Genomic DNA, 12,061 nt, shown 5'->3' on the forward strand with positions numbered 1-12,061 from the left:
CGACAAAGAGTATACATATAAAAGCGAGCCTATCATGAGCCGCTTCGAACGGAATCAGGCTTGATTTTATCAGGCAAAACTAGATCGCTTATTGGTCGTTGCACAACTGCAATATGGTATAGATTTAAAGTGAGAAAGAAAAAAGAGAGAGAGAAGTGGAAAATTAGAAATCCTACAAGGAAAAAATTATGTTAAACATTTAAAAAATTAAATAAATAATTTATTGTGAAAAATATTTTCTCAACCAGGATTCAAACCCGGATTCTGTGCGGGCGTCCTTCAAATTTGACCATCGAGGGTTCAGCAATATTTGTCGCAATAACCAATAATTAGCGAGAAACGTTATTTTTCAGGGAGACATGTATAAACAATTATAATAATAATTCGAAATATAGATATAATAGACCGACATGAATAAATTAATTAATTAAGAGAGAAATAATATCATAGATTATTTTTCTCTTAATTGATTTATTCTCGTCGGTCTAATTTCGAATTATTATTATAATTGAAAATAATTTTGTTGATTCACACAATGAAACAAATATACCATATGTTCTTGTTTTAATAAAATGTTACTTGTTTTATTAATATCATTGAATTAATAAAAAATTAACCAAGATTATTTTCAATTAGACCGCTATTGACTCATGCTATTAATACTATTATACATAATTTTTTCCTTGTATATGGTTCAATTTTTGAAATCTTGCAAGTCAAGATGGAGATTTTTGAATTTGTATAAATAATATATAGTGAATTTTCAGGGATTGTTATACTTACATGACAGTAAATCATTCATAAGATTCAGAAATCGAACATGAATCTTTTTAAGATGTTATTAAAAAGAATCTAAAAATTTATCACGAGACTGACAAATCCTAAAATAAAGAAACTTTGAAAGCCAAGATGACATCGCAGACCAAGGAATCTCCTCATGAGAATTAAATAACGGTTTGGCAAGTTTCACCGCAGCTATGTGAGGAAAACGAGCGAAAACCGGGTGGAAGCTACAACCTACAGCTACGGCATATCGACATTTTTTTCTTTCAAACGACGTAAATGTCACTAATGAGGAATGAGAACCTCTCCAAGATGCCCACGTTCCTTCTCGCGCTTGTTCATGGTGCGTTAACTCGAGTTCTGCTTCAGACTTAGATTTAATTCGAGCGGAAGAGAAGTGGTTCCAAACATATCCCGCGATAAAAGTCATGTTGGTCCACTTTAACATAGTTTAAAAAAAAATATACTAAAAATATGAAACGTTGCGAGTATTTATAGCCAATAGATACTATATCTGTTCAAATGTTACATTGTGACAAACAAGCGTCGCACAATGAGAGTAGAAATATTTTTATCGTAATGTCGTAAATGTAAAGTTTTGGCGGTCACTGCACCTCCATCAGTTCCGTGACGTATACAAAATACAAGATAGCGATGGTGTCTACACACAGCACAAGCAGGATATAAATATCTCTCGGCCAGGCAATCTCCGAGAGCAGCGCCGTAGCTTTTCAGCACGTTGCTCCCGTAACGCATAAACGTCGATATAATTTATTCAACCTGTCGTTTTAGTGATCTCAACGACTCACATCCTTCCCTTATCAGTGACCCGAATACGAACCCTCTCTCTTTCCTCTGCCGTCTCTTTTTGCCAAGTTCTCACGCTTTAATTAGTCGCGCGTAGCTAATAATCCGCCTACATTCGATGGAAATTATTTTATAAATAATAAAACGGATGTATGGTTTTTAAATTATCAGGTCTGTTAAAAGAAATTTCTAAAGAGATGATTACGAAATTAGAGGAAACACAATATTTGTAGTATCTCGAGTGATACACGTACTCAAACCAAATCTGTTAAATAATTTTTTGTTTTTTGTCTTTGTTAATAAAGCAACGTCGATCGATCGATGAACGATTTGCATTTCCTTTAGAAAAAATTACGGCCTTTTAATATAATCTTGAGAGACAAGGAATGACATTTCGCGGTTGGAAGATGGAATTTTAAATGCGCGCGTCTCGCGATTGCAAAATCGCTGCACGTCGAGGCATTAGCATAAACTCTTTGTTGTTCGCGACGATGCCTAAGTCGGATTACGCCATTCGATCGCTCGATATCGTCTCGGCTCTAATGCATCGGTATGCGCTTCTCCTTGGTAAACATACTGAACGACTAAAATGACGCGGAGATTTCTCGCAGACCGTTCCACACTGCGCGAGATTTTATGAAGTGACGGTGTAAATTTGTAAATATATATATATAATAGTGTGAGACGAAAATAGAAACTAGTAAAAATAAAAACAGGAAATAAAAGCAGCGCGCGATTATCATTTTTTTATAGTTAGTAATTTACATTTATTTTATAAATTGACATTATTTTTAACGTTAAATATTATTCATCGTTTCTAAGAAAATTTCTTGAAAAAAGATGAGGATAACTTTGTGAATTAAAGGGCAACTTTTCCTTCGCGCGCAAGGCAAGCGGGAAGGGAGCGAATGATAATCTCAGAGAGATATCTGTTAAAGTTACAGAATATTGCATCGATTTGTGCGCATAGGGTAGTGACCTTGTACTTCTTGCGTACACGAACTTGTTTTATGCGTGACCATATGGTCGACATGTGCATTCTCTGCTCTAACAACCGCACGTGTGCACCAGGATGCGGCCGCGAACGAGTGTGAATAATCGGTGGAATCAGCGTCGCGTCTTATTGTTAGTCATTGTCACTTGTCGTTTACCATTGTCGAGCGAATTTAAAACAGATTGAGCAATTCGATTCATTTTATTACAAGCCATTGAAAAACTCCTTCGACAATTTATTGGCATTACAGATAGATTTGTGTTGCAAGGATTACAAGCGTAGCGACTCTAAAAGTTACACGTTACTTACGCTAAGAGAGATAAAGAAATTTCTTCTTTATACGGGTTTTCCATGGAAAAATATGGATTGCTTTTACTTTAAAATAAATTTTAAAACACAATTCAGGAACAAGATCTTGAATGAAATTCGCCATGAAAGTCTCATCGAACTATATTCTTTGGCTAAACTAGTTTACACTTGTTGTACGTATATTGTATTACATCACGATTACGTAAAATTATTTATATCTCTATGTACAATTATAGATTATGTATATTTAAGACTTATTTGTTACAACTGATAATTATTATACCAAATCATTTATAAATTTAAAGAATCTCATTTATACATACAAATATTATTTTAGATATTTATAAACGTTTATGTGAGGATACAATCAATATTAAAATGCTTATAACGGTCGAAGCTAGATTTTCAATGCTTAAATAATTCAATCTTGAATTACTAAATATACTATATATGTACTTGCATATATATATCATATTTGTAATCTTTCAAACTGCACGCCGAATTCTTTTCCGGACTATATAAACGCAATTAAAAACTACTGTAGTAAACTCGCGAATTAAATTGACAAGTAATTTTAATAATTTTGATGCTCAATCGATGCTCAATATAATAATTGATGCCATACGTTGTACATAATAGATATGTTTGAAGTTTGACGAAAGCTATAAGTGCAGCGACAAAGAAAAAACGTATTATATATTTCGAGATCCCGAGCAATCCTGAGCGAGAGTCGACGTGAAATTTGTTTGTTCGACACTCCGAGCGACGGTATCGCGATGTAGTTAGCTGCAGATGCAGTTGCGATTGAATGCAACTCTGAAATAAGTGCAACGTGGACGACCAACAGACACGTTGCGAGGAGCGAGTAAGTCTTTCCGGTTTCTACTTGCCGAGTGGTGGTGGTAGTAGTAGTACAGCAGCAGCAGCAGCAGCAGCGAGTACTCATAAGTCCTATCGTGGCGTAGTAGTGACCTTTCAGCTTCAGGATACTGCTTACCTTATCCATGGCAAGCTTGCTGTATGCGGCAGCGTGTCTGCGGTTTCATTCACAACGAGACTCACGCGAGAATCTCGCCGCATTCGGTTCCTGTTAGCACGAATGCTTAAGTTTAACAGACTGATACCTATCTGAATGCCATAAGCACTGGTTTGCATTAGCAAGCAAGCAGGAAGCATTTAAATGCACGCCGATACGGTGAATTGATACGGAGATAAAATATTATAATAGCTTTCCAGATATATTCGGTATCGATATATGTCAGCGATATCATCGAAATAATTTTCAACTTCGACGTTAGTTTAATTGAAATGAATTTATAATACATACGTTAATATTTTAACATATAATTGCAACTTTCTAATTGCACATCGGGAAGCCGTCTGAATCAGCGATAAATTTGATAATCACAATTACGCAACTGCAACTAGCTGGTTACGGAGATTGCGTCTCGTATTTTTACATTAAGTACATATACAATCCGGAAATAGTTATTATATATTTTTTTCGCGAGATATTATAATACTTCAATATTCCATTTAATATTTTGTAACGCTGACAGATTATTCGTTATGCAATTTTATTATATGGTCTGGTTTTTTCGATTCAACGATCGCGAAATGAATCGTGTATTATTAATCCCGCTCTGTCTGGTTTATGTTCCACGGCTAAATGACTGTTTGACTGCGTGGGAGCTTAATGAAATACAGATACATCGACATGACAAGGGGTAAAGACTATGGTGACTCACGGTCGTGCCTACATGGTCGATTGAACTGCACCATGAGGATCGACCGTGGCATTATATTGTTTTTGATATCACCTATTGTGAGATTTATAAATAACGTAACGGTTTTAAATGGCTTATAGTCTTCTATTGAATTATTATTGAATTATTATTCTTTTTCTTTAATGAATTATTATTCTCGGATATTATTTCCAAATGAATTATTATTATCGTCGGAGTTTCAAGATGACAACTTTTACAAGCAATTATGTTTGAACAGAAGTTTTAACACAATTACACCCATAATTTTTTTAATATTGAGATTCAATACAACGTAATTTCTTGATGATTGATAAATAGAAATTTGATATAGAACTAATAATGAGGTGTGAAAAATAAGTGAATTGTACTTTCGGACTACTTTCAAAAGGATATTATTAGCTGTGTCGAAGGCTTTTTCCAGTTCTCCTCGCAGGTGCAACATCCGGCATAGCTCTATTCGCTCGTTTTATGGCAGCTAATTGCTAATAGGAGGTACAATAGCGATACGCATGTTGCCTCGACTTTGTCGTCACCGTCAAAGTCGTCGTGTTTGGTCACGGTCATCATTCTTGACCCTGATAGATAGTTCAAACGACGTTTGTTGACGGCCATTATATCGGCATTAGGTTGGCGTTGCCTGCTACATTATTTTGTCATTCTGAAAGTATAAAAACTCATAAAAAAAAATAAATTTCGCTTTGATTTTACGAAATCAGGAAGGTTATATCAATAAGCAATTATAAAATATTATTATTATTATGTAAATGAGGTTCTTTAAACTTAAAATCTCTAAGATTCTACAAACTTAAAACTTAAAATAATTTGACATAATTATTATTATAGTTGTAACAAATAAACCTCATTCTTACTAGAAAAATCAAAAATATATAACTAGGAATGCAGCTCTTAAACTTAATTTTTTAAAGCATATAGGTAATCGCGGTGTAATTTGATTTAATGGCGAATTAATGATCGGTTACGTATCGGCATAAAAATTGCGTTTATGTTACTCGCAGACTCGCGGCCGGAAAAAGAACGGTGACCAATACAGCCACTTTGCTAATAGCAATCAGCGTGCGATAAGATATTATCGTTATCACTTGTGACCGCGATTACTTAATGTGTGTGTACCGTTGTATACATATGCGAAATCCGCTGCACACTTACGAGAATCATGGAAAACTATGATGAACCAGCAAGATAAGAGAAAAAATAAATAAACGATAAGAATTGATAAGAATTTTTCAAATTAAACTTCATGTATTTCATGAATTTATGATTATATCTAAGATTCGCGTAATTCTCGCAATTTATCTCACTCAATCTCTCCCATTATTTGCATACTGCCGGATATAACAAGGGTTGGGTCAAAGGGATGTCCCTAGATAGATCAAACATTCATCTTGTTAGGGGCTTTGCCCTCGGGATTTTAAGCCACGAGTGCTTTACGTTATTGAACTTTTCTCTATAATTATTCGCGAATATCACACCTTGAATAATTCAAATTTATGCGAAAAGAAATTTTATCTAATTCTTAAACACATTTGAAACGATATTATTACGAATGTAATTGTAATAAAATCTTGTTGGATTATTCCGAAATTAATCGATATTGTTGATAAAAATATCACTGCTATATTTTTGAAAGTACATGGTCTGACAATGAAGTTCCCGGACTGCAACAATACAAAAGTACAGATATCTCAGATAATAAAATGTTATATTTTATCTTTTAAAGTAGTCCTCTTTGATACAAAGCCTCGAAACTTTTTTTAAAGCATATTCCTTTATTCCATATAATTGGAATGCTGTTCAGAATACTTGTCATATTTCTTTAAATGTCCTCGACGTCGAAAATATTTATCTTTTATTATACTTTTTTGTACTTTGGGAACAGCACGAAATCCAAAGGGATCAAATCCGATAAATAAAGTGAGTGGCTAATCTCAATAACAACCCCTTTCTTGCCAAAAACTGTTTTATGATATTATTCCCTTGTGTGCAGAGATGTTGTTATGCAACTTTCTTGGCATACTCTGGCCCTCTCGGATTTTGTGCTATTCCCAAAGCGCAAAAACATTATGAAAGGTGAACCTTTTCAGAGAGATGAATGTGACAAGTGCTCCAAAAATAGCACATTTCAACTATGGACTTGAAAAAAAGTTTCTAGGCTTTGTATCAAAGATGCATAAGGATGTCACAAAGGACTTTGAAAGATAAAATACATTTTATATGAGGTGGCTGTTTTTTCTATTGCTCCTGTAGTCCAAAAACTTTGTACTTAGATAATATATTTACTATTATTACATTTTTTATGCTACTTCCCTGATGAAAATGAAAATTGGAGCGTAAGTCGAATGTAATGGGAGAGTAATAGAAGCGTAAACGAAGCTTCTAGGAGGCGAAAATTGGAAGCGTAAACGCCTCTTTTACGTTTCGTTATTTCAATTTTCGCCTCTTAGAAGCTTCATTTACGCTTCTATTACTCTCCCATTACATTCGACTTACGCTCCGATTTTTATTTTCACCAGGGTTTCTCAATATCAAAATTTTTTTGAAATATTTCTTATATCACATTATAAAGTTACAGCTACCTAAGTGGTACATGTAATTATTATCGAATTATATTTAGACTCTGATCTAATAATTTGTCGAAGATATTTGAGCTCTGATAATGGATTTCTAATGATAGTCTTGGATGGTTTCAGGTCTCAAGAGAGCGGTGAGTGAATTACCGCGAAGAGGAATCAGGAGGTACAAGCTGGCAAGTCGAAAATGCCACTCCCGAAGCGATTGGTGGAGCCTGTGCACGTAGCACGCGGCACCATCCCTGAGGACTTCCCGCTGCCATCGGAACTCGAGGCAGCTACTAATGGCACCTTGGCCAACACTATCAGACAACTATCTAGTCTGTCGAGGCACGCCGAGGATCTCTTCGGCGAGCTAGCAAGAGAAGCGCACGGATTGAGTGATCGAGCGAATTCCCTACAGGCTAGGATAGATCGTTTGGCCGTCAAGGTCACCCAATTGGATAGTAATGTAGAGGAAGGTACGTGAGGCGTGCTTGTTTCAATTCGCGCAGTTAACTGTGATACGAAATAATTAAAACAAAAGAGAAAGATAATAAAGTTATGAAGATGAAGATTTAAATAATGTTACGGTCTTCTCATTTTCTGTGCAGTCTCATTGCAAGATATACACATGAGGAAAGCCTTCAAAAGTTCTGTGGTATTCGATCAGCAAGTCGTCTCTAGGGACACCATGCCGACGGCGATGCTGGAAACGTATCACCAATGTGACACGCCGCCGCCTCTAGATAAGCTTAATATTTACAGGTAATTAGTGGCTTCAGTTAATTTTCATCAATCTAAATAGTTTAATGTAGTAATAATTGAGACATTAATTATTGCCTTTATTTTAGGGAGGATGGCAAGGATGGTTTGAAATTTTACACCGATCCGAATTACTTCTTCGACCTGTGGAGTCAGGAAATGCTCAAAGACACGGAAAAGAAACTACATGATCGAGGAAAGAAGGTAGGAATCCTTGCAGGATAATGCATTCAAAGACGCATCTCGATAACTATTGTATTATTTAACATCCGTATTATGTCGTTTTCTGAATCTATTTATGAATCAGTCAAGTTTAATTGATCTTTGATCTTTGAAGTTGTCGAGGTGCGCGAATTTATAGACCAAACTAGATTCTTATGATTACTTAACCTGTCTAATACTGCGATTCTAACTATTAAATAACTGTCCCCTTCGTTGTAGAGCGAGTCTGAATATGCCGAACCGTTCAGAGAGGCAAGTCGATGGTTTGGATCTTTGTAGTTTCTTTTTAATCTCTCTTATCCCTCTTACGAAACATCCAATAGTATTTCAGTGAATCGATCGAACGCCACTTCACTCATCACATAATCACCCTCTTTGTGGTTTTTCTTTCATTAACCGACCTTTTTGCGCGCTGATATAGAGATTGATGCTAGATGCTCGCTTTCTCGAAGTTTTGTAGTTGTGCTAATAGCCACGTTTTCTCAGTGGCTACATATCACTTTGCGTAGATCGAATGCTAATAGACTTCCTTGTCGAAACCTAAGTTTGTCGACCTGCTCGATGACGAGATCGAGAAGAAAGGGAGCAAAGATTCCATCTACGCAGGGCCTAATCTTGACTCGAAGTCCTTCCTATCCTTTCCGAAAACTGAATTGTGTTTTTTGATACTCGAAACAAATCTTTTACACCTACCGTCATTTTGTGGATCACTTATGTAATGTCGTTCTTTGCAATTTTCATGCAAGTTTTGAATGTATTTTTTAGAAATGCGTATACTCATCATCCACCGATTCATCTTCGATTGACACCGATACCCTCACGATCTTGATCGTCTCATCGTTCATTTCAGGATTATCTCATCTCCACTTTACCACGTGTCACGTAGAAAATAAAAGTGTTGCCAGGAAGAATATTTCTCTTTTTTTTATAACGATGAATTTTTGTTGCAAAATTAACAAATGATAATTTTGTAGGGCTCCACTTTTATTTTTTTTACACATATGCATTTATGTCCTACTTTAACTATTGATCCAGTAAATTCTGATTTGGTTACAAAATGATGATATCGCTTTTAAATGACTTTAAGATAATTTTTTTTATCCAATTGCAATTCTAAAATTTACTGTTGCAATTCTAAAAAAATATCCCCAGTCGCTGGATCAATCGTCGGGATGTTCTTGAATTAAACCGATTGTGCTTGACTTACATGCGATGCACCTTGTTCGTTGTCTCTTTCGCGTTATGTATATTAAATCACCTTTTTCTTCGCGTAACAGCCGCACAGGCCTCGGAATGAGGGTGGCGGCGGAGGTGGTGGCAGGCATAAGAAGCGTGTGAGGCAACCACATAATACGAGGGAACGACAACGGCAACTGGCCGTTGGCCATGGCGAATATATCATGCCAACGCAGGCGGTGCAGTACAGGGCACCACACAATGTGCAACCCGATGACACGTTACTGGGAATGGTAATGACGGATCCCAGGCCACCTAGGCCCAACAGCATCGAACTGCGACGAAGCTACCCCCCAGAAGAGCAGCATCTCTACAGCCCGCCGTCTTCCAGCAATAATAATAATAATTATATAATTGATAATTCTAAATAATAGATAGTCAAAAATATATATTAATAATCAAAATACTTTTCATTTTGTGTGCTTCTACTTTATTTTCTTAATACTATGGACTTCTTTTACGCTGTAGAATTTGCAGATTTATGTCTTTACGCATAATTAATCATTTTCTCTCGTTACAGGGGAACGAACTATATGACTCAGGGCTACGATGAGAATCCTTATGGTTCGCATTACGCCTCGGGTCAGGCACCGATCGGTAGCGATGCGTATCAGAGTCCTGGCGGTCAGAGTACTCCGAGTCGGGGCGGCAGGTCACGGCCATCGCAGCCGCCACCGGCGCCACCGAGCAACGCTTCCAGCAATTCCACGCCCACAGTGGCATCCGCCAACAATACTCCCACTAGGGGAAGATCCATGAGCACCGGCAGGGATACTCTGCCGCCGCCACCTCCGCCACCAGGAGAAACCATGTCTCCTCCTTCCATGAACGGTACATTTGTTACGTTAACTATTATTTTTAATTTACAGTATGATTATATTTGAGATATTATCTCTTCTCAATATATAAAATAATTATTAATATATATTACAATTATTTTTAATTATTTTTAAAAGATAAGAAATGTAATAACTTATTTTGTACAACTTATTGTTAATATTTCAGGTTCCATACCGCCGCACTTGCTGAACAGGAGCGGAAGTCGGTCGGATAGTCCTCTACCAAGTCAACGTTCGACACCGACGCCACCGAACCAGTTGGGTACGGATGAGACAGATCCAGCACCTCAGGATCTTCCACCACCTCCGCCCACTCCAGATCCCACCCCGCCAAGACCCATCTCACCTCCATGCAACATCCCACCACCTCCACCACCGCCGCCTCCTCCACCGGTCGCCAATGGACCTACGGCGCCATTGCCGCTGACAAATGGCGATATTGCGAAGATGATTGCGACCAATCCGCCGAAACTAAAGCCTCTGAAGAGCATTGTAGACGGCCAGCTAAGGAAACCGGTCAACCCGAATATCCCATTGGTCGACCCACGAAATGATTTGCTCAAGGCGATTCGCGATGGTAAATTATACTTATATTTTATGATTTTTAAGTAACTCAAAAAAAGATAAAGCACTTAGAAGCATTTTAGAAAATCTTAGACACCGAGTAATTCTACATTAATTAAAAGTAACATTATTTTATCCGAGACAATTATTTCTCAGGCATAAAACTACGCAAGGTAGAGAAGATTGAACAGAAAGAGGTGGAGCGCGTGAATGCACTCAACGACGTCGCATCCATTCTGGCGCGCCGCGTCGCCGTTGAGTTCAGTGACAGCGACTCTGCATCAGAGAGTGAATGCGATAGCGAAGGATGGGGCGAGCAGGAGAGTAATCTGGCGTGACCCAACTCCCTATCATCCGCCACCGTTACTGCCTCCTAGGGAAACGGCCGACAATTAATTCATTTTGATGCTTCGACGCCACCATAACATTCTCCAGCGCTGTAGCGAGCCGATCTATTTCGTTTCTCGTCTCGTATCTCCGTGGCCGATATCTCGCTTCTGAGGAATTACAAAACGTGCGCGCGCTTTAAACATTGTATTATATATTTAGAATTTACGAATTTCCAAGACAGACCCGAAGTAAATTCTGAATTATAAAAGCATAATTATACATAATCCTCTCAACGGAGATCATTCGTTACGGAGAATATACAGGTAGAATCTTAATTTATTATTGCTCGCCAAACAAAAACAACGTAAATTTCTTAATGGAAATAATTCGCGCCTTTCATCGCGTTATTAATACAAGAAAAATTGAAATGATACCGATATCACATTTTCCTGATATCATTATCTTGTGTTAATCTTCTGTGTTCAGAAATTTATTCTGCAAAAAGAACACAAAATACTATTTGAAAACAATAGAAACATTAGAAGTTAAATTTTTGGAAAAAGAATTCTTAAAAGTGTTTGAGTTTCGACAACTTTATAGGATCTCGTCAATCATGTTGTCGTCTTTTTGTCTCACAAGTTATCCCGCAATATTGAATCGACTGGTCAGCCAGTCAGTCGACAAAGCAATAGCACCATTTAGTTTAATCACTTTGTTTTTAGAACAAAGTGATCTCGAAGATATGCTAATTGCGATCAATTTAATTACGAATGTAGTTTAGCCAAATCGCGATTCGAGTTTTGAGTGCAGCGAACGAAGCACTCGTGAGCTCGTAAGAAAAACAATACAAAAATCAAGCACTTGTTAATGGTGTAATTC

The 12,061-nt window shown here is 37.0% G+C and overlaps 1 protein-coding gene across 1 annotated transcript in view; it reads left to right on the plus strand.

Annotated features, from left to right (window-relative positions):
- The window catches only part of SCAR (wiskott-Aldrich syndrome protein family member 3 SCAR), a 24,445-nt gene extending 12,879 nt beyond the window's left edge, over positions 1-11,566 (plus strand). Inside the window, exons 2-9 of the mRNA XM_018451681.1 lie at positions 7,368-7,708; positions 7,841-7,994; positions 8,081-8,195; positions 8,433-8,465; positions 9,491-9,783; positions 9,964-10,280; positions 10,455-10,865; positions 11,009-11,566. Coding sequence (XP_018307183.1) covers positions 7,435-7,708; positions 7,841-7,994; positions 8,081-8,195; positions 8,433-8,465; positions 9,491-9,783; positions 9,964-10,280; positions 10,455-10,865; positions 11,009-11,190 — 1,779 coding nt within the window. The 5' untranslated portion in view covers positions 7,368-7,434 and the 3' untranslated portion in view covers positions 11,191-11,566. The remainder of the gene's footprint in view (positions 1-7,367; positions 7,709-7,840; positions 7,995-8,080; positions 8,196-8,432; positions 8,466-9,490; positions 9,784-9,963; positions 10,281-10,454; positions 10,866-11,008) is intronic.
- Positions 11,567-12,061: the final 495 nt, after the last annotated feature.

The sequence above is a fragment of the Mycetomoellerius zeteki genome, unplaced genomic scaffold (genome assembly GCF_001594055.1).
Source record: "Mycetomoellerius zeteki isolate Tzet28-1 unplaced genomic scaffold, Tzet1.0 scaffold106, whole genome shotgun sequence".
In the NCBI taxonomy this organism is placed as follows: domain Eukaryota; kingdom Metazoa; phylum Arthropoda; class Insecta; order Hymenoptera; family Formicidae; genus Mycetomoellerius; species Mycetomoellerius zeteki.